This window comes from Parus major, chromosome 4 (assembly GCF_001522545.3).
Source record: "Parus major isolate Abel chromosome 4, Parus_major1.1, whole genome shotgun sequence".
In the NCBI taxonomy this organism is placed as follows: domain Eukaryota; kingdom Metazoa; phylum Chordata; class Aves; order Passeriformes; family Paridae; genus Parus; species Parus major.
Window position 1 is genome coordinate 65297164 of NC_031771.1, and position 22286 is coordinate 65319449.

The 22286-nt window shown below is 38.1% G+C and overlaps 1 protein-coding gene across 2 annotated transcripts in view; it reads right to left on the reverse strand.

Moving 5' to 3' along the window:
- The window catches only part of CTNNA2 (catenin alpha 2), a 405963-nt gene that overhangs the window by 353224 nt on the left and 30453 nt on the right, over positions 1 to 22286 (reverse strand). For both annotated transcript variants that reach the window (XM_015624690.1, XM_015624688.1), the window contains exon 2: positions 14042 to 14237. In XM_015624690.1, coding sequence (XP_015480176.1) covers positions 14042 to 14237 — 196 coding nt within the window. The remainder of the gene's footprint in view (positions 1 to 14041; positions 14238 to 22286) is intronic.

Sequence of the window (22286 nt, forward strand, 5' to 3'; positions counted from 1 at the left end):
AGCACTAGTATCAATCCACTCTTAGGCTAAAGGTAACAGTGGAGCTTCAGCTAGCCCAATTGTTTTTTAGAGAAACCTTTTTATCTGTAAAAAGTCAACCCTACATTTAGTTACCCATTCTTCCCAAATGCATTTCAAGTTGCTCCGTAATCTATATTAAATTACTTTCAGTGAAAATTGGATTGATGCAAGAAACACAGACATCTGAAGTCATCAGGTCTGCTTCCTTGCCACTGCAGTCAGTCAAGTGATAATATAATTAATAATAATAATCTTAATATGATAATAGCTACACTCATAAATTTATCAAGCTTCCATCTTAGAAACAGCTCAGAAGTTTAACCCCAATTAATCCTATGTGAAGTGGAAAACTCTCTCCAAAATTAACTCGAGAATCTGACAGGTTCTTTTCATTAGATATCTGTAGACAATTTAAATCCATTTCTTCTCAATGTCCCATTTGTCCTTCAGTTTCACCGTGTTCTTCTTCCACTCTTGTCCCTGTTGCCTCTTTTTGGCTTTGTGCATTTTTGTGAGGAGTCCTGACAGGTTTAAGGAAGTATTTCTGTCCCTTCTAATTGCACAAAATATCCATTTCAACAATTACTACAACAGGCCCATGAAACAATTCTGCTTCTGCTGTACAAATGATAAGAACTGCAGGTTTCTAGGACCATTTGCAGCTATGAGAAATACTCACAGAATCCCAAAAAATCCTGGGTTGGAACTGCAGGGATCCTTGACTCCAGCTCCTGGCCCTACACAGGACACCCCAACAATCCCACCATGTCCCCAGAGTTTAACAACTGCAAAAATCTATCAACACATGATTGCAAAAGCCATTAATAAAAAAACTTCTGGAATTTCATGAGCAAACTTAAGGTAAAACCTCTACCTGTGAGGAAAGGACTGAACCAAGGCTTTCAATGGTTAATAGACAGAGGAAATGTCATTTTTTCCAAAACCTTGAAGTGTTTCATTAAGAGAGAGAAGATGGGCACAGAGCAGTAATCTAGAAACAGCTGTGATCAGTAGGGGATGCTGACAATACACCAAACACCTGTAAATAATTACCAGAACAATGACAAATTGATTGCATGCACCACTCCTGAGCAGTTCTCAAATGGAAGAAATTAATAAAGTTAGAGGCTAATGAATCCATTTCTTTCAGATTTTAACTTTTGTTCTATGTGTCCTAGATTAAAAAGACAGAAAACTGATTCATGACATAATGGAACTATTTTAGAGTGCTCTTCTCATAATTAGAGCAAAAGCACTGTTATGAAGCTATCCTAAATTATAATAATATATAGACCCAAACTAAGCTGCAGATTCCATGTAAAAGAGTGAGGATTACACTAAATGATGACATGATACATTTGAACAGCCCGTACTTGTTAATAAGGTATATTCAAATTATATAAGAAGGTTGTTAATCTTTGCATCATGGATGTTGTCTTGTTAAGAAACAAAGATCTGTAGTTTTATCCCCCTTGGATCTGTCTAGAAATTCAGCAGATAAGAGTAGGATCACTCACTTTCCATCCCAGTATATATCTGAACAAATATTAAAATTTTATAGGAAAATTTCAATGTCAAATTTTAGGAATAATGACCCTAATCTGGGCTTGGATGGTTGGTTTCTCACTGTCTGTACTCCTCCTACCTTATTAATCACATTGATTATTTACCACATCTCTTAAAACATCGTATTTTGATTTCAGTACTTTAAAATCCAGTCTCCATAGCTGACCATGTTCATTTCAGTATTAACGTCCATTTGACATTATCAGACTGTGGGAAGTAATTTGTAGACCATTTTCAGCCTGCATACTTACTAAATACAAATATGCATTAAAAATTCTGTTCAGAATTCTAAAAGCTTCACACAAATGGCAGTTTAGTCTTCCCTTTCCTTAATACCTTTTTTCTAAATCTTTACTACTATGTCCCCTAAACTCATCTCCTCTTTCGCTTGCAGCTGGGACTTTGTTCTCCATCTCTGCGAGCATGACTACTGCTTTCATCATTCTAACGGATTTCAAGGCCAGAAAAGGCATCTCTGATCAAGCCCAATCTTTTCCCATCACATTTCAGCTCCTAGAGCTGTGTCTCTCTGGAACTGATTGTACAGACAATCCAGTTCACTTACATTCCACTCGCTTTACATTTGACATTTAGATAGAGCGATGGAAGATGAATCACTCTGCATTTTAAAGCATAATGGATATCCTTAAATCTAGTAGGTTTTTTAGATTCAATGTTCTCTTTTAGATCCAAGAACACACCACATCATTCACTTCATGGACCATTAAAATATGTAATTTTAATTAACCCAACTACTTCTTTCCTAAGGGACAAAAAATACCAAGAATACAGAACTTTTAAGATATTTAGCCAATATCTATGACAATGTAAGACAATTTATCCATGAATGTTATGTTTTAGAAAGAACTTTTCTAATTAATAGTCAGATTAATAGTGCATTTGGAACATCACTGATACACTTAAGTACAATAAAACATAATTAAATTTCAATTCAAAATTAAATTGTTTGGGATGTGAGGATACATTAGCATTTCTAATCCCTCTTTGTCTGCAACTCAGTTACTCCATGGATTTACATCCTTCAGGGACACACTAAACTAATCTGCCTTCACTGAACTGGAGAGTTCAGTGAACATCAACATGAACATTTTAGATGCTCAGCACTGTGTTTGGGAACATGAAAACACATCGGACCTCTTGAGACATCAATAAATACAGAGGCAAATTTAAAAACTCAAGCTCACCTGAATTATAATGTGGCTTTATTTGTATCCTGGCGAAAGTCATGCTGCTCAATGACAATGTTTGACAGAAACATGGGCTCACAGAAAGGTTGGGGATGGAAGGGACCTTGAAATCCATTTCATTCCACCCCTGCCATGGGCAGGGACACCTTCCACTATCCCAGGCTGCTCCAAGCCCTGTCCAACCTGGCCTTGGACACTTCCAGGGATCCAAGGGCAGCCACAGCTTCTCTGGGCACCCTGTGCCAGGGCCTGCCCACCCTCACAGGTGTTCTTCCCAACATCCCATCTACATCTACTCTAAGTTGAAAGCTCTTCTCCCTTGTCCTATCATCAACCACCAATTTTTCCACAATTTCTATGTTTATACTAAAAAATTTGAAATCTCTTATTAAAATAAGTATTTTCTTCTTTATCCAAATGCTGCAGAGTTGCCTCAAGAAGCACATTCAAAATAAGTAGAATAGTTCATCACCTCAACAAGAAACTACAGTGGAAAATGTTAGGAAAAGTTGCTGTCTTTCTGGTGAACTGTGCATGGTACATTTATTAAAATCGTTATTGTAAAAAAGGACTAAAATGAATGGAACTAACAAAGAAAAATCTGTAAGTCCTAGTGATTAATATCTTGAATTTAATCATTTAATGGGTTTCTGCATAAAAATTTATTAATTTAAATAGAACTGTCATTAATAAATTTAACATAACAGGTATAGAAGGGAACAACATTTGAAAAGCACACAAAATTCACAGAAAAGGAAGCACTCCAAGAAAACCACTGTGGCATTCAACATTAAGCACACAGATCCATTCTGGATATTATTTTCATTCTGGGGCTTGAAAAGGCTCACAAATACTGTATAGGAAAGCAATTTCAAGGGTGGATTCTATCTGTGCCCAAGGCACCATGAACTAAGCTCAAAATCATAATTAGAATCAGTTTCATCACTGTCTATTATCACATGAAAAAAAAAAAATACCCAATGAAGAGTTTATATGAAATAGATAGTTTTCGAGATAAGCTTCAGTTCAAAGGGTTGATATTTTCCAACAAGATGGGTTTTCATAAAAAAAAAAATTATCAAAAAATCCCAGTGATCTGTGAAAAGAAGGAGCAGCAAGTTGCTAATGTCAGAACACGGGAAGCACTGTGAGGGGGGAAGGATTGATGATGAGATTGATCAATCTGCTGGATTATCAACTCCCTATTTGTTTTGAGGGTCACTTTTGTGTTTCTGCTAATTTATGATTTTCCTTACATTTAGATCCTACCTGCATGTCTTGACAGAGCAGTAAGAGAAGCAGGGAGCACTGCTTAATCTGGGGAACATGGTTTTCTTACAAAAATTAAAAAAAAACCTTCCCACAATCCCAGCTGGGATTAAGAGGACAGGCATGTTAATGTTGAATAATTGAGAGACTTGTAGCCAAGAGACAAAAATAACAGGAAAAATTTAAATACAAAAATTTAGAAAGATACTCCAGTATGACAGAGCATACAAAAAGAGAAAAGTAGACATGGGAGAGCCATCAGCACAGGGAAAATCTATGACACAGATTTACAATAAGAAAAAGATGTAAAAGAAGACAACATAATATACAGAGAAAGCATCTGCAGGTTTACACAGAGAAACAGATAGAAGGTACAAGAGGACTTTTAAAAATTTATGTCATTTCTTCTATTAGTTCACATAATATGGACATATTGTTTATGATTACCTATATTTGAGATCCAATGCAATTATTTTTTTGCCATAAAACAACTTATCAAAAATTCTAAAACCATGCTCAAAGCATCAGCTTACATGAAAATTAAGTTTATCTTCCCAAAATTGGAAATAACATTAAAAAATTAATTTTTTAAGACTAAAAAAACCAGCAGTTTTTAATTGAATTTGACTTGGCAACATTTTAGTAACCTAAGAATTTATTACCAGTTTCAATGGGAATTCATATACATGCCGTGACACCTATGTTAATATAAGAGCTCCTTTATATAACTGTACTCACTGATTGAATGTGTAAAGAGTGCAAGAGCTTCTGTGCAAAGAGATAATGAGAAAACTGAGCTTCATGGTGTGAATTCACATTCCAGTGCAGAGATCAACACACAAATCTAATCTATAGCCCTCCATCAACACCCAGAAAGGCAGATTGCTGTTGTGCACAGGAAAAGGCTCATAAACAAGACATGATTGTCATTAAATTTGTAATGAGAACAGAAAGAAATTATCATTAGTCTAAGCCTGTATAGGTAATAGAAAAAACTGTGATTGAGTGTTAGGACTGTCCTTTATAAATACCTGGGCATGGCAGAAGGGAGGCTGAGGAGAATCAAGGCTGGAAGTGGCTCTGAGCAACCTGGTCTAGTGACAAGTGTTCCTGCCCATGGCAGAGCGTTGGAACTAGATGAGCTTTAAGGTCCCTTTCATCCCAAACCATTCCAAGATTCCATGATGTCCATCCTTTACTGGACACAGAGTGAAACTCAGTCACAAAGGATGAGGAAAAAGGTGAAGTACTAAATTCCTTCTTTGCCTCCAACAGGAAGAGGAGCTGTCCTTCAGGTACCCAGTGCTCTGAGCTGAAGGGCAGAGATGGGAACACAATGAAGCCCCCAAAACTGGTTCTACTCCCGTCGTTAATGAATTTATAGAATCCTTTTCTATTCGTTTTCTATGACAGTAGCCAGGTTTCAGTTCTAGCTGGGCTTTGGACTTTGCCATTTTCTCCCTGCATGACCCCCAAAAGTCCCTGCAGCTTTCCTGAGCTGCCTGTCCCTTGTCCCCTTTTCACAAAGGTCACAAAATCTCCTTTTTTGCCGAAGTTCCACCCAAATTCTTTGTTCAGACAGATCAGTGTTGAACAAATAAAACAAGGAGCAGTTTAAAACCATAAAATCCACCACAAACAGGTGAAGGATGTAGAGGTGATATAATTTCTGATGAAAAAACACATGTATTTCATCACATACTGTAGAAATCACATAATATGAAAAGAGATTAAAAATGGACTTATCTACACCTAAAATACCAAAAAATAAAAAAGGAAAAAAAGCAGGGGGGGGGGGGAAAGCCTAGATCTCAAAGTCAATTGGAACAATTATAGCTGAATGAAATTTGCAAACATCCGAAATCAAAATCAGTGAAGAGCCTACAATTTTATTTTTAGTAGATATAAAAATAAATCAAAATTCCATCATCTATACAGAACAGGCTCCTTTTCCCTTGATCATATATAAACAGCAGTTGGAGTATCTCACAGATCTAAAGTCTAAAAAGAATTTTTCTCTGATAAAGGGATTAAAACAGAGAGAAGGAGATAGCTGGAGATCAGAATGCTATAATTTGACACTTCTCAGAGGAAATCAGTGCCTGTTATTTGATTATAACATTTTATATTCCCTCACTCTGTAAAGTATTACTGGCCTTTGTAGTATGTGAAAAATGTACTTCAGAAAAAGACATGTTCAAAATGGTAAATGGAAAGGCAATAAATTAAAGCCTTTTATATACTGACTAAGCATCTTTTAGGACTCAGATATTAGAAAGTGTATTTCAAATTTTCATGCTGTCATTTTTAATACTTCTCTCATCGAACACCACTTTCTGAAACCATATCCAAAATTAAAGCCTAATCTGTATGGGAGAAAGAAGCTTTTATACAACTTTTGAAGTTGGATGACTGCCATGAAAAATGCAGTCAAAAATAAAGAACACAGAACAAAACGTACTGTAGGCAAATAGGAGGACTGAGCATGAGGGCAGGGAAGATCCCCAGATAAAGTTTAGTGCTCCAAGGACTGTTTTTATCTTCTTATTAAATGACACTGGGGAATCACAGAATCATGGAATGGCTTGGCTTGGAAGAGACCTTACAGCTCATCTTGCTCCATCCCCTGCCATGGACAGGGGGACCTTTCACTACTTTCACTACACCAGGTTGCTTCAAGCCACATCCAGCTTGGCTTTGAACCCTTCCAGAGATGGGGCAGTGTCTTGGTTTAAGACCATTTAAAAATTTGGACACTCCAAGATGAGTCACCTCCGCTTCTTTCCAACCCATCCCTTGCCAGCAGTAAAGATTATGAGTAGATATAAGTGAAAAAACAACTGCTTACTCACAAATGGATCAGAAACAGGTAAAAAACAACAGTAAATAACTGCTAGATACAAAACTGCCCAGTCTCACAAGCCTCACACACACAGAGACCCAAATGTTGGAATCAGCCTTCCCAAGATGGCGCCCGTCTGAGGCGGCCCTGTGGCTGAGGGACAAAGGGAAGACGGTGCCATCGTTCCCCTCCAAAAGGGTGGAAGAGGGCCCCAGAAACAAAGAGACAAGATGGCAGCAACCTGTAGCAGAAAGGCAGGAGCTCACAGAGCAGTTCTAGAGGCAGACAAAAGTTTTCCAGCTCATGTGGGGTCTGCATCGCTGCCACCACGTTCCCGCCATTTACAGGCTTTGACATGGCTGCTGTGTGATAAAAGTGGTGATTCCCACGGTGTGGGGATAAAAGCACCGGTCTGTCCACATAGACACACGGCAGCCTGACCCCAGGAACTTCCTCACTGCTGCCAGAGTTTGAAAAATTCACCTTGAAACAGTTTCTAATTGCAAAATTAATCTTTGCCAGCGCCTATGGTTGCAAACCGTAAACAACCACCTGTGATGTGAAGCTCCCACCTTCTGCAAAAGCCACCAGGAAAGGAAGAACCTCCACTCCCACAGTTCTGCTCGCCTGGAGCAGAGCTGTGGCAACCACAGCTTCTCTGGGCAACCTGTGCCAGGGCCTCACCACCCTGCAGGGAGGATTCTCCCATAATAGCTAATCTAAACCTGACCTCCTTCAATTTAATGCCATTCCCCCTTTAAACTAAGCAGAAATAATCCTGGTAACATGGATCCAAACCCAAGATCTTCACATTTTAGATGAACCACAGAAGTATTTACAATTACATTCTGAACACAGAAAACACCACTTTTAGAAACTAAATTCTTTTGTGGAATTTACTCAATAGAATGATATTTGTCTACGTTTGTCAGTAGTGTTTTGGGGTTTTTTGGTTTTGGGGTTTTTGGGGGGGGAATGCAATCATCACAATCATTTTTGCAATTTTCCAGTTAGTTTCTGAAAGGTTGAAAATTCACTCAGTGAAAGAAATATAAAGCAATAACCAAGCTCATCTCCTTGACTCTTTCTCCCTTCAGTATGCTACTTCCCAATTTAAATATCCCAGACAAAGTCTCTGCAACACTCCTGATCTCCCACCAGTTTCCCTATCCATCATTAGACAGCTGGTGAAACTCTCAGTTCCTTTGCTCTGCTAAAAATTTCCGTCACTGACCTACACAGTCATCTGAGGTCACTCCTGTACCAAGCTAAAGGGAATTTCCTCCCAAATACTTTGATCTGACAGACTAAAATAACTGATTTTCCAGTTCAAAGATGACTCAAACTTTTCCTTTTTTATTTCCTTCTTTTTTTTTTTTTTTTATAATGTTGAAGAAAAAGAATTTCAGTTCAGAATTTCTGCCTAATGAATCAACAGTGATTTCATTCCCAGCACTCAGCTGCAAGTCAGAGGATGTTTCAGTAACACATAAATCAGAACAGTTTCAAAAGGGGAGGTCGAGATGCTCACCCTGTGGTGCTCTGCAGCTTCACAGAACTGTTCTGAGGGGTCAGGGACTTCAGCTCCAATCTCCACATTGAATTATGCACAGAGGGGACACAAATACAGATTTCATGCATGGAGAAAATCTCCTTGCAGAACACTGCTCATGGTTAACTCAGAACTTAATTGAAAAGGCTGCACATTAAGTGCTCCTGAGGATTACTCACTGTGGATTAAGCCTACCCGGGTTTGGGAATTACTGCTGGAAGACAGAACAGGGCAAGATAACTGCCTGAGGTACCTACTCAAATTTGTAAGATTTATTTTTTTCCTTTTAATAATTTTCTTAATTTAAATTCTAGTGAAACTATTCTCCAAATCTGACCCAAATTCAGAAATTTCATGCATACTAATAGGTGGTGGAGTTAAATATTTACTGCAAAACATGGCCTAGTTACAGTCCCTTGACAGGGATATTTTTTTCTTTTAACAGTGCTGCATTTCTGCAATACTTTCTCAAATAAAATCTTTACTAACAGTAATATTTCTTCTAAAAGAACAAGCAATAATTTTAGGATTTGATTTTAATATTCAAGTCAAATATTTCTGGAGGAAACACCACTTCCCAGTCTTTCAGTTTCTGAATATAATTTTATTTTTGACAACTGTCAGAAGTTGGCATGTTAAAGAAATTTTATTTTGATTTTATCTTGATATAAAACCACAAAAGCAGTAAAGACAATGTAAATAATTATAGTTTAAAAAAATTGCCATATGTATTAATTCATATTACTTTTCAAACTTATATCACTGCTTTTGCAAAATCTGTCTCAAACTGTCGTGTTCAGGCAATATATCAAACACCAACTACCCTTTAAAACAAACATACCCTGGAGAGGGAAGTCACTTTCATAAATTTAAACTAACATGAGCTTAAACAAAACACTGAAAAGTGAAATCCATATCAGAAAAGCTCCAGCCAAGGCTAAACAGAAATAAATCTTTTGGAAATGGTGCAGAGAATAGAGAAGAAGCGAAGATCCTCGGACAGCCAGCTGGCTTCCCCAAGAGCCAGCATCATCAGCAGTTCTCCCAAAAAGTCTAAACCATGTGTACAGAAAATCATAAAATCATGGGATGGTTTGGGTTGGAAGGCACCTTCAAAGATTATTTAATTCCAACCCCCCTGCGATGAGCAGGGACACCTCTATACATTTCAATTTTTCTCCACTTTTACATTTCCCCTTAAGGATCAATCCTGATCAGAACAGAGGGGAGCAGAACAAGACATTGGTGCTGTTGAGTTTGGTTCATAGAAAAATAAAATATTTTGGGTTAGAAGGGATTCTGAAAGTGACCTAGTCTGTCCCTTGCAATAAGGAGGGACATCTTAACTAGACCAGGTTGCTCAGAGCCCCATCCAGCCTGAGCTTGAATATTTCCAGTGATGGGGCATCCACCACCTCTTTGGCAAACAGTTCCAGTGTCTCACAGAATCAGAGAAAGTGAGTGCTGAGTGCCTGACGTGTGTGGTCACCCATAAATATAAATTATATATATATATATGTATATTATATATACGTATATATTTACATGAGCTGTATATGGGTGTTTGTGTGCACGTGCCTACTGGAAATACAGGATCAGTCTCATTCCTGCTCTGAACTGGGGCCATGGACCTGCAGCAGCCTTACTCCTGGTTTTGGGAACCCCTGACCCTACTTTTCTGTATACCAACTCTTGGAGATGCTCTACATCTGCTTTTTCATCAGAAGTGTTTTAAATCATTTCGGAGTAGAAATTTTAATGTCTTTCTGCAGCTCAGTTCTCAGAGAGCTGAAAGATAATTAATGGATGGAAAAGAGTCTGAAAGAGCCAGCATTAGAGTATTTGCATGGAATGGCATTTAGAGGGCCAGATTTCTCAGGAGGAGCATTGCAAACACAAATAACAACTGAAGTCGCTTCCATATGTAATACACAATTCAAAATAGATAAGGAGTATTTTTAATTAACAAGGTAAGGGTTTTCAGGCCACGGCTCCAGTGACTTGCTGAATAAAAGACTTCAAATCTTTGTGCTAAAAGTTTTCAGCTCAGGCATGAGTTTAGAGCCAGACAAAAAGCAAGTCACAGAGCACCTCATCACAGATATTATGTGAAAAAGGAGAGTATGTTTACTGTACACACAAGTTCCTTCAAAAGTCCAAATTCATTCTCCCATTAAACATTCCACTTCACCTTTCAGGATGAATAGAAATTCTAGTTTATCTAAAAAAAAAACCTGTTTTCCAGTAATTTCTTTCCATGGACACCTTTTCCTCTATCAAGAACTAGCACATGCTGACTTCTGTGAGCAAAAAAAATGTTTTCATATACTTCAGTGAAAAGAGAGCTAGGGAGAACATACATTTAAGTGAACAGATCAGGGTGGTTTTTGGTCTAAAAAAATATTATCTAGATTCTAGAGAAAAGACTCTGGATTCTCTAGATTTCCTTAGAAACCATCTTTCACAGGATTTAGTTTTAAAACTTCATTCAAAAAATCTCCAAAATTAGATGGTTAAAAGCATTAAAGCACTAAAAATAGTATTTTTTAGTGTTTTCTGTGATACAGAAAAAAAATTACCAAGAAAGTTAAAGTCACTTTTGTTTCTCAGAGATGTTCATCCACAGTGTCAAGATAGTCACAGAGTACACAGGTCACATTCTTTTTCACAATGTCCATAAATCTGCATGAACAAAAAATTAAGTCTACCTCAACTTTACCCTGTCTTCAAACTTAAAAAACAGCTATTTTCTGTCCCTTGACTGAGCTATGAATTTCATATTATGGTGTGAAATTTTAACTACCATGCTTGAAAAGCAAAAAAATTTAAAACACGACAACCAGCAGCTGGATTAAATCACGTTTCTAATGGAAGTTCCAGCCAGAAAACTTCCAGGAAAATTACATTAAAATCAGGCAGTCACCAGCACATACCTACAGACAGACATTGCCAAAGCCACTTACCAGATATAGAATAAATTTACATGAATATAACTTATTTCTTTGTGCAGCATCCCAGGCTGTGTCTTAACAAATTTAATCAAAGCTGACCCCTGTGGACGTGCAGTTCTTGATAGATTTTTGTGTCAATCACGGCCTGAATTTCTCCCCCACACAGAATTTCCTTCTTCTCTGCTGATCAATAAAAGACCAGTTGCATTTAGACATTTATGATGTGACTATAGCATATACTGTATTTTTTATTCCAGTGAGTTCTTCCCCGCACTTCTCAGGGTTTGCAGCTTCACTCTTTATGGTCACAGAATGATGGAATATTTTGAGTTGGAAGGGACCTTACAGATCATCCAGTTCCGTCCCTGTCTGCTTTCACTTCTATTTAATATAAAAAGATATGAATGATAAACTTCCACATTTCCCAGGCCTTCTTTGTGCCCCATCTGGGAGATCTTTTACACAACTCCGACAGCATCAGAATAAACACCCGCACAGCAAAGCATTTAATGGCCCAACAGCTGGATAATCTATCTCACTTAGGTGCTTTTGAACTATAAGAGTCCCTGTTATGGAATCGTTATGGGATACAGAGATTCACAGGGATGAGCTTTAGGCATCAAATCTTTTCTTTTTGCTCTTTGTGTTTCATAAATCAAACCCGTTTATTACCAAAGTTCTCAACAGCCAATAGAATTTACCTTTCCATGCTACAGAAGGAACAAGAATCTTAACACCACGGACCCTCTCATTCATTCCAAAGCATTCTGCAATGATACAGAGAAGTTTTTCCACACCTATCAATGGAAAGCAAGAGTCCCTGGGGTGAATTGCTGCCTTTAGCAGAACACAACAGCACCCAGCAACGCAGGGCAGGAAATGAGGATCACACCAAGAGCCAGCTGTAAGTGCCACAGCCATTTTTCGGTTGACGATGTAATTATCCCAGCTGGAACCCTGCCAGGAAATCAGCCAGGAAAACACAGCCTCGCTTCATTAATCCAGCTCTTTATGGCACTGAGCTAAACATATCATTTCACAGCACACCAGGGCTGGGCTCGTTTGCACAGCTTGTGGGTGCTAATAATGGTGTGTGGTGTCTCCTGCTCTCCTCGTTATGGGATCGTGTTGAACAGGCCCCAAAAAAAGCTGCTCCACTTTTCTGACAGGCTTTTTTCCCAGCCTGGAGTGTTGACAAGAGATGAATGTCTGTGTCATTCTGTGTAATTCTGCTTAAGATCTTTTTCCTCCTCTCTGCTTCTTCATTGTTGTTTGGGTCGGGTTTTTTCTAAATATAGGTTAAGAAAAGTCTTTTTGTCATGTAAAAAAATCAGAAATTTGGTCTAGATAAAAAGTGTGTAAATTTAGGTTTATCCCCCTAACTCAAGAGAAGTCTCCTGGGGAGAAACTGAGTCAGCATCACATACCCAAAAGGGAAAATGTTATAAATTCAGAGAGAAGATGGGCACTCATGTCACTACTGAAGATGCTGAGCTACAAATTGACACAACACAATATAAGCCATGTAAAGCAACAGGAAACTGAAGTAGATGACAAATTAAAATTAATACCAGAACAGCATCAGCACTAAAAATCTAGAAGAAAACCACCCAACCAAAATCCCACCATCACAACAACAAACACCCAGCAGAAAAAATAACCAACAAAACTCATAAAACTCCACTGGAATATTGGAATATCATTGTACATCCAGCATACAGCAAATACTTAACTTATTCTGACACACTGACAATTGAGTATTTAAGAAAACCCAAACCAGACAGGAACATGAAAACAGTGAAACCAAATATACACAGAGTGGAGATGAGGAAAAAATATCCTCAGGATAGAAGAGACTGGAATATTCACTAATCAGTACTTATATATACAAAAAAATGATCACTTCAGTCCAATTTTCACAAGATAAAAAAAACAAAAAACACAGTATGACTTCTGGGGGAGTAACTCACTGAAAATCAGTATTTTACACCCAAATCCTTTAGACTCCTTTTGAAATCTCAGTTGGAAATCTTCCTCTTGTACTAAAAACCAGGGCTGATGATACTGGCAGATGGTATCTTTAGATTATAGGACTTAAAATGGAATAAATCTGAAAGGTACTTAATTCTGCTGTAATAAAGATAATTACAATCAAAGTAAATAAAACTGTAACATTTTTTCCTAGGCATACATTGAAAACATATTTTTCCGCTACTACACAGGTAAACTTGAAAGCACTTCATACCCATTTTATCTTTTGAAAGAAAATTATCAGATATTGTGAGTATGCACTTATTTTATCACCAACACCCAGAAAATAACTGTCTTAATATTGTTATTATACCCGTATTTTCAGGCTTTGATATTCTATTTTCATATATTTGAAACCACAAGTGCTTCTATATTGCTGTTTTATCTGGCTGATAATTCTGATATTGTTCAGAAACATATATACCATAATCCTAATTCTACATTTGCACCCACAGGCTTTAAACCACTGCTCAGATTTAGCCAAGTGAAAAAAATCCCATCATTTTGTCACAGAGCAGAATAAAAACCAGGCTGAAAATGGAACATTAAGCTTTGGCACTGGGCAAAGCTCTAGTCCCATCAAGCATTTTTTCCCACATACCTTGTTTTCGAACATCTTCCACAGCAGCAACCAACTCCTCCTTGAGATCCTGACTCTCTTTAGCAATCTGGTCTCCTTTTTCCAAGAAGTTTTGAGTGGCCTGCTCCACTGAGGCAGCCAAAACATGAGCCTTCTTTGAGCGCCCTTTCTTCTTGCCAGACGGTCCTTTATTGCTCGTGTTCACAAGGGTCGTTACCTTTGGGCAGGAAAAACAAGTTTTTGTCAGTTTGAACAATTCCCCAGCTATTCATAATAACACCTAATTCAATCCTCACACTGTTTTCTGTGCCCTGGAAGGGATGCAGTGGCCGTGTGTTTTGAATAGATAAAATTGGAAGTATAAAATCCAACGGCGCGTCCCCCAAAAGAGGGTTTTCCTTTTAACTTCTCCTCAGTCTGGGCTAAGCAAATCACAGACAATAAGCAAAAAGAAAAAGATAAAAACCAAGCATGGCAGGGCTGTGGTGCCAAAGCATTGTTTTTGTCTCTGGTTTTCATTTTTAAAAAATGAAGTTGCTGATAAAATGGGACCTGAACACACAAGGGTCAGAAACCATTCAAAATGCAATTGTCCCTTGAGATAATGTACTGGCAGTGACATGCAAGTGGTGACAAAAACATTGTGGCTGTTTTCCAGATGTGAAAGGTACAAAGAGCTCCCACTGCAAAGATCATACAGGTTAAAACTCTTTGCCTTAGTGCTGCTTCACTGTATTCCTAATATTTTGTCATAAAACCACAGCAGGCAGTGAGTGAAATGATCCTACCAGTATTTAAACAGAAGGAAACTCTGCCTCCGTGTTGGCAGAATCTCCTGAAGGAATTCTTTATTGAGCTGTCAATAAACTGATTAGGAAGCTTAAAAACACAGCACAGTGTGTACATCCCACAGGTGAGTGCTGGGCAAAGAGGGAATCCTGCATGGCTCCAGCAGTACCAGGCTGCTGCTCTGTAAAACAGGAATATTGAACTGGACACCATCAGGTGTTAAATGCACAAAAGAATAGCACTGGATCAATAATGCTCAGGGATGCAATTCTCCCTAACCAGGATCCAAACCAGGGCATTTGTAGTGTTGTATCAGTGTTCTAAGCCACAAATTTGCTGTAAGAATATAAATGGCTTTATGAAAAAAGACATTTCACTAAAAACCAAGCAATTCTAAAACAAGTATAAAAATTCAGCATCATCTCATCCCTGTTACCAAAAGACTGAAAAGGTCTTTGGAACAGTTTTGACCAAAAAGCCTTTTACCATGCTCTTTCTGCTATACTTTTTTTCTGTTTCAGTCACCTTTTTTTACAAATCACATCTAAAAACTACAGACTGTGGATGAATAAATATGTGTGCCTATATCTATATCCATATCTGTATCTATATCTATCTATATGTATAATCAGGGCTTGAAAACACCATAGGCATGGTGTATTAGGAGAAAAAAAATGTTTTCCAGAGCCTTCTTTATGGAAGGAGTCTGCCTGGTGACTGGAATGTAATATTCATCCATCATGTGGAGAGTTTTTTTCCCACTATTTAGATCTAGAAATAATATTTTCTTTATTAGCTTTTCCTTGCAAATATTCCTCATGAAATTTCCTTAAGATCCATTTGTAGCTGATCACTGTCACTGGCACCTAGTTATGAACACCTACAGAAATGCAAATAATTCTGACTCACCACTGAACAATAAGAAAAGTTTATCAGAACTTCCTGATGTGGAAATAATTACAAATTAAAATATTTATTGATATTTTCTTTAAGGCCTTTTTGAAATAAAATAACTGCTTTGTCCCATGCTGCTAAACATGCAGAAATAGAGAAAAATTACTTAAAATTGTCTGCAAGACCTCAAAACCTTCTCAGTTAAGAACTTCTGTGTCAGTCTGTGTAGAGCAGATGAACATGTGCAGCTCCTAGAGATGAAGAGAATCTGGCACTGGCAGAAAACCTTTGCTAATGCTCTGAGCTGTGAGTCCAGAACCAACACAGTCCATTGGAAAATCCAAATTACCACAGAAGATGGAGACTTTTTCTACCACTTCTCGTAACACACATGTAGGAAAGAGCACCCCCAAATCCTCTTTTTTCAGAAGGAAATGCTGGTGTATTCTGTTTGAGACTAATTCCTTCATAAATGTTTTTCTGCTCTTTTTTTTTTCCTTATTTGTTTTGTTTCTACCATTAAAAAAATAAGTTTCCATCAAGTCAAAAGCTGGCACTCAAATATAGTCATGGAAGAGTGCCAGCAAGAGAGCACAAGATCACAAACAGTGCTAGAGGCTTTGGTTGCCAATGAACCTCAATGATTTGTAAATTTGAAGCAAAGGTTTTAAAATTTTAAACAAGATCTGCTGGGATGAAATCCAAAGAAAAAAGCAACATCTCACTACCCTCTGCTCAAGAGCATTCAGATGAAGCAAGGAGAGAAATCCTTCTCTATGTGGGGCTATTTCATTCCCTTGGCAAAGGGCAATTCTGCATTCCAGTCTCTGCACCAACAGGTTGGGTTCTGGATAATACAGAGCTCTCACGGGAATAAAACCACTCATAAAAATTGGAATATGGTCATTTTACCCACCTTGTGTCAGCTTCTTTAAATTACATTAAATTTCAAGTTAAAAGGCTAAAAAAGAAGTCTCTTCCAAAATTAGAATTCCTGTTCCAGAAAGTCAGCTGTACCAGGACAGGGCAAAGGGGAAGGAAGGATTCTGATACCAGTGACAGAAAAATCTATACCATATTAGCTTCTTTCCCATTTTTAAAAAGCCAATAACCTATGAATTTATATAAATTGCATGGGAAAAAAATGAAGAAAAATTAATAATATTAACCTTTTATCTTATTAAAATAGCTCAGTTTTTCAGCAGGGTTTTAAAGCAAACTGGTTTATTTTAAATATCTTACCCCACTTAAAGTGGTACAAAGGAAAGAATGTCTCTATCAGCTTCTGTTACTAATTAATACACAAATCACCCAAAATTCAGTACAATTATCAAATATATCACTTGATAATTACCATAAGCTCACTTGGCAGCCTTGTAATGATCCTGGCTTTGTGATCACACTAGGGAACCTTGCTCTCTTATTTTATTAAGGAAGCTTCACACAGTCCTAGCACAGATCTCTGCTGGAGTAACAGAACTTCACTAATTAATAGTTCAGCCCCATCCTGAATTAAGGCCTCCTTACCCAGCTCCAGCAGCACAAAAAAAAAGGTGAGGATGTCTTTGCTAAAAGCAGAAAATTCTATTAGCATGGATTTCCCTATGGCAGAGGTCATGTGTGGGTGGGGAATGCCAGAAGTGAAAGGGGATAGAGCTGGATCACACACTCATCAAATTAATCTCCAGCTCACACAAGAACATTCCTGGCTTTCTGAATTAAACTGTCTTGCCTACAGATTTCTGAGAGGGGTGGGCCACACGTTTAAGAGCTGTAATTCTCTCCCTTTGCCTTCTCTTTGTTCAGCATCTGTTCAAACTGCATTATTTACCCAAGGCTTTCCATAACTACATTAAAAATAAACACGTATTGACAATTCTTGAGGAAAATATTGATGGTTTTTGTGGGGTTTTTGTTTGTTTGTTTGTTTGTTTTAATTATCCTGTTTATCCTCATCTCTCTGGTCCCTCACACAGGACAGATGCCTTGGTATTGTGTTCTCAGCACAGACTGGGTGATGAAAGGATTGAGAGCAGCCCCTTGGAGAAAGGCTAGAGGACACTGGTGGCACATGGCAGGGGCTCTGGAGCAGGTGATCTCTAAAGGTCTCTTCCAGCACGCATCATTCTGTGATTCTACAAATGCAAATATTCATCAAAGAGGCTTTTGGGAGTTTTTCTGAGGGTGAACAGCATTTATATGTGTTTTTGTTTTTAATAAACTGAAGCAGGCATATCAAATACAGCTCTGCAAGCGTGTCCACTATGAAAACCATTCACACAAACACTTGGCTCTGGTTGTGACAGCTGAAATCAGTGTAAAAGGGTTTCTCTGAAGAATCACTAATTATTTAAAAAAAAAAAAAAAAATTTAAATTCACTATTCTCCCCTATGGCACTTGTATTTTCAAGTAAATATTATTTGTTCTTCCCAGTGGCATTTCCTGGATGTGAACAGCTATGAGGTTATTCCTCTCTTCTCATGCACTCACGGATCACCAAGGTGCTGGAAACACTCGATGACCTGAGCAAAGACAGCCCTGACATTTCAGTGGAAGGACCCTTTCTCTTTTGGGTATCAGCTGCCCTTCCATTCCACTGCACCATCTCACTGCCTCACCGCTTGTACAATGGTCACCCCTCGAGCACTCAAAATCCTGCTCCTTTCCAAAAAAGTTTGTTTTGTCAAAGGAAAAAAAAAATAAATCATTACAACTGTCTGGAAACACAAAACCTCTTTTTTCCGAACTGTCTCATGGCTGGGCTTGCTTTTTTTTTGTTTCCTTTGGCAGAAGAGACCTTTGAAAATACCTGGAGAGAGAAGCAGATTGTGTTGGGGGTTACAGCACCAGCTGTGGGAAAAATCTGATTTGATTCCCTGCTCCAAAGGAGGTAGAGAACAGAGCTGAGCACTGTGTTTGTGACCTTCCCTTGGACCATCCAGAAGCAGAGCAAACAGAGATGGAATTTTTCCTGGCTCTGCACACCAAAGACTTAAGTTATGATGTGGCTCTCAGCAGCAGCTCATTAGCTGTTCCCACTCCAACTGCAAGATGTTACTGAGCAAAATACAGGAGCAAATGCTTTCAACAGCTACTTTGCATTCACATACAAAACAGAAAAGCAGCTAGATTGGATTTTTTCCATATTTGTGCAGAAGAGCAGATAAATTGCTGGGTTTTTTCTCGTATTTGTGCTTAGTCTCTAGTGCCACACAAAAAGAAGGGGTTTTTTCCCTATTACACCAATATGCGTGAACACAGATGTTCTGCTGAGCATGATTCAGTCTCTAACATAACTCCATTTTTTGATAATAACTGTTCTTCAATTTTCCCTATCAACTTGAGTAATTTGCCCCTGCCCTTACCCCATAAATCATAACAGCTTACATAATTAACTCTTGTAATTATCTCTGCACGATTAGCACCAGCTGTCTACCTAATTCATGGAACTGAAATTCTCTTTCTCCTGTATGTAGATATTTGGATTCTCATTGATGAACAGAACTTTGTCTACCAATGCTGAATTCCAGTGGTTTAACCCAGCTTTTTGTCCTCCTTCCAGCTCCCCTCAGTGTTTGCAAACACCTGTGGGTTGGAGGCATTCAGAAATAAGCAGACTCTTCTCTCTAATGCATAAATTATTAGCTGGGGTGCTACAAAATGCCAGTGCCACACCTCCCTTTTTGCTGGGAAGCACCCAGATAACTGAGGCAACACTGATTAGAGCCAGGATATTTTATATTTTAATCCAATGTAGCTTGAGGACAGCCAGCAGCTCCAATTCATGTTTCTGCTGCCAAACACTGATTCCTAAACAAATCTGCATATTTCTATTCTGCCCACATGATGCACCTTTAGGATGTAATTTGGAGATAGCAACACTGTTGCTGCTAATTTGTATTTTTCTTATCAGTACTCCCACCATGGGCAGAGGTTTACATCCTGGCCAATGTGAATGAATATTATATAAGGCACTTTTAAAGTTCTTCAGCAAGTATTCTCAGTGGAATTACTGACTACTTGTTATACTATCAAAAAGAATAAAAAAATAAATTAACCACCCCACACTTACTTTCCTCCTACAAACTATCAAAAATTTCTACAACAGACATACAAACCTGAAATATGTTTTCACAAAACATATTGTTAAGAAAAAGAAGAACAGAAAAACACAATTAAATGAAGAATCATGGTTATGTTCCTCCTACAAATCTTCATGAAAAGAAGATGTATACAACAGCCGTGAAAACCTGCAACGTGTTTTCACCGGCTCTCCCATAAATGAAACAAGAATCAATATAAATGAAGCTAATAAAATGTCTCCCATAGTACAATTTGCCTCTTATTTGTAATAAATTAGGTGCAAAGATTATTAAATTCTCCTTCTGTGACAAATTTCTCCTGTTAATTGGCACTAAAGGGCTGCGATGCTATTTAGAAGCCAAGTATGAATTCCAGGAGTTACCTGGTAGACAGGAAAAAGAGATTATGTTAATATTCCACCCATGAAAGACAGAAGATTTATATTCCTCAGGTTTCCCAAGGAATCACTTGCTCCTGTACATTACTTGAGGTTCCTCACACCATCCTGTTGTCAGCTGGTAGCTCCAGGAGTTGACCATCTCTTGGAACTGGCAGCAAAAGCAGGAACATCCATTAAAAGATCTCCTCTCTGTGCTGGCAGGATTGCAAAATCTCACTTTTAAGAACTAAATAATCCCATTCCTGAACACAGGTTTCCAGTATCTTGTTAGGATTTTGGCAGTTCCAGCTTTTGCCAAGAGAGAAAAGCCAAAGCAGGTGTTTAATTGGAACAACTACACATTCTTTAGCAGAACCATTGGCTTAATCTGACTCCTAAAAAAATCTATTCAATGCCTTTAAGTGCAAGAAAAAGATGCAAGCCAAATTTTAAGATGTTCCTCTCAATGTGTAATTCACTGTGGATTTTCTAATTGCACAAAAAGGCTTGATCCCAGTCAAGTCCAACAGCCAAAGACAGCACAGAACCCACAGATTCCCATTATTTTATTTTTTTTTATGTTACACCAAAGCACATTAGGCTGTACCATTTCAAAAATTCATATCTATGGCTTGTGTTAAACATGCATTTTCTCTCATCTCTTCCTTCATTATGCATAAGAGCACTTCATGATCCTACTAAGATGAAAAGAGGAACAAGAATTCCTCCCCACACAAAGGCCTGATTTTGGCAGGATGACCACCTTAGGGCCCAGGCCATAACCTGGGGGGCACAGCATTGACTTGGGGGTAAAAAATGTGGTTTGAAGCTCCTCAGGCTCAGCAGAAAAGTGAACTGGGTCTTCTTCTTTCAGGGGTGACCACCTTAACACCTGGGATATTTTACAAGAGGGTGGGCTGCAACACCAGCATGCTTGGGCTTGAAATGAGAAGAACGAGCCATTTTTTAACCCTGAAGGAAGAGTTCAAATTAAACCCAAGCAAACTTGTGCTCTGTTAATCACCATGTGATGCAAGCTCCCCTCTGCAAGCTCAGAGTTCAGCATATAAATTCTGGAAAGGGATGGGATTTCAAAAAGCTCCCTTTCACATCTCTCCCACCACATCTTTGAAATCTCACTCCTCAGCTTCTCTCTTCTCTTCTCTTCTCCATGTGTTTAAAAGGAGGACTAATCATGTAACTTCTGTTTATGGATTACACTGCCAGAGCTGGGTGCCTAAACGGATTTGGCACCTCCAAACCTTTGAGTCTTCCAAAGCTCTAAATCAAGGATGCTTCTGGGTTTTATATAGCATAGATTGAATTTTAATTGGAGCAACATTTGGCAAATCCTTTCTGCTTGTGATCCTGTCACTATCTTCCTTCTGTTTCTCATTGTCCAAGTGAGACAACATCATGTATCCATGTGGGAACTTAAAATGTTGAAACCACCAAAGGCAAAGTTATTTGGCTCCAAATGATCATCTCTGTGCAACTCAGCAGTGGTTTAACAGACCACAATGCACAAAACATTCCTTTAAAGACTAAAACATGAAGTTTATCTCACCCCAAGCTTCAAAAAATCAGAAAGCTGGAATCCATCTGATAATCAGTAAATATACATTAAATGCAGTGACCTCAAAGCAGCCAGAAATGTCAACTTCCAGCGCTGTGTTAAAAGATCTTGGCAACCACTGAGCAGTTATTGAGGAAGAAGTAATTTTTTGCATTCAATAACTTTATTTAATTCCTCACAGTTAATAAGTTATTACTACTGCAAGCCCCTGCTGACATCTGTTATTTTCCTTGGTAATTAAAACAGTAAATGTCACTGATGCCATAAGTGCGTGTTTTTCTGCAGTTTTACCAACTTTTAATTTTGGGCAAAACTTTGTTGCACTACTTTTGGATGTAGAAGAAAAGTCACCATCATCTGCAGTTTGCTGTCAGGATATGAAGCTCCCCCAAAAAAGCTGCCCACAATCTATGTGAGTGATAAAATAAAAAGTACAAACCAAGAAGTATAAAGCAACACCTCATAATTCTAATAATTCAAATTCCTTCCAAAACTGAATACCATGCTAGCTAACAAACACATCACATGTAAAATGTGAGATATG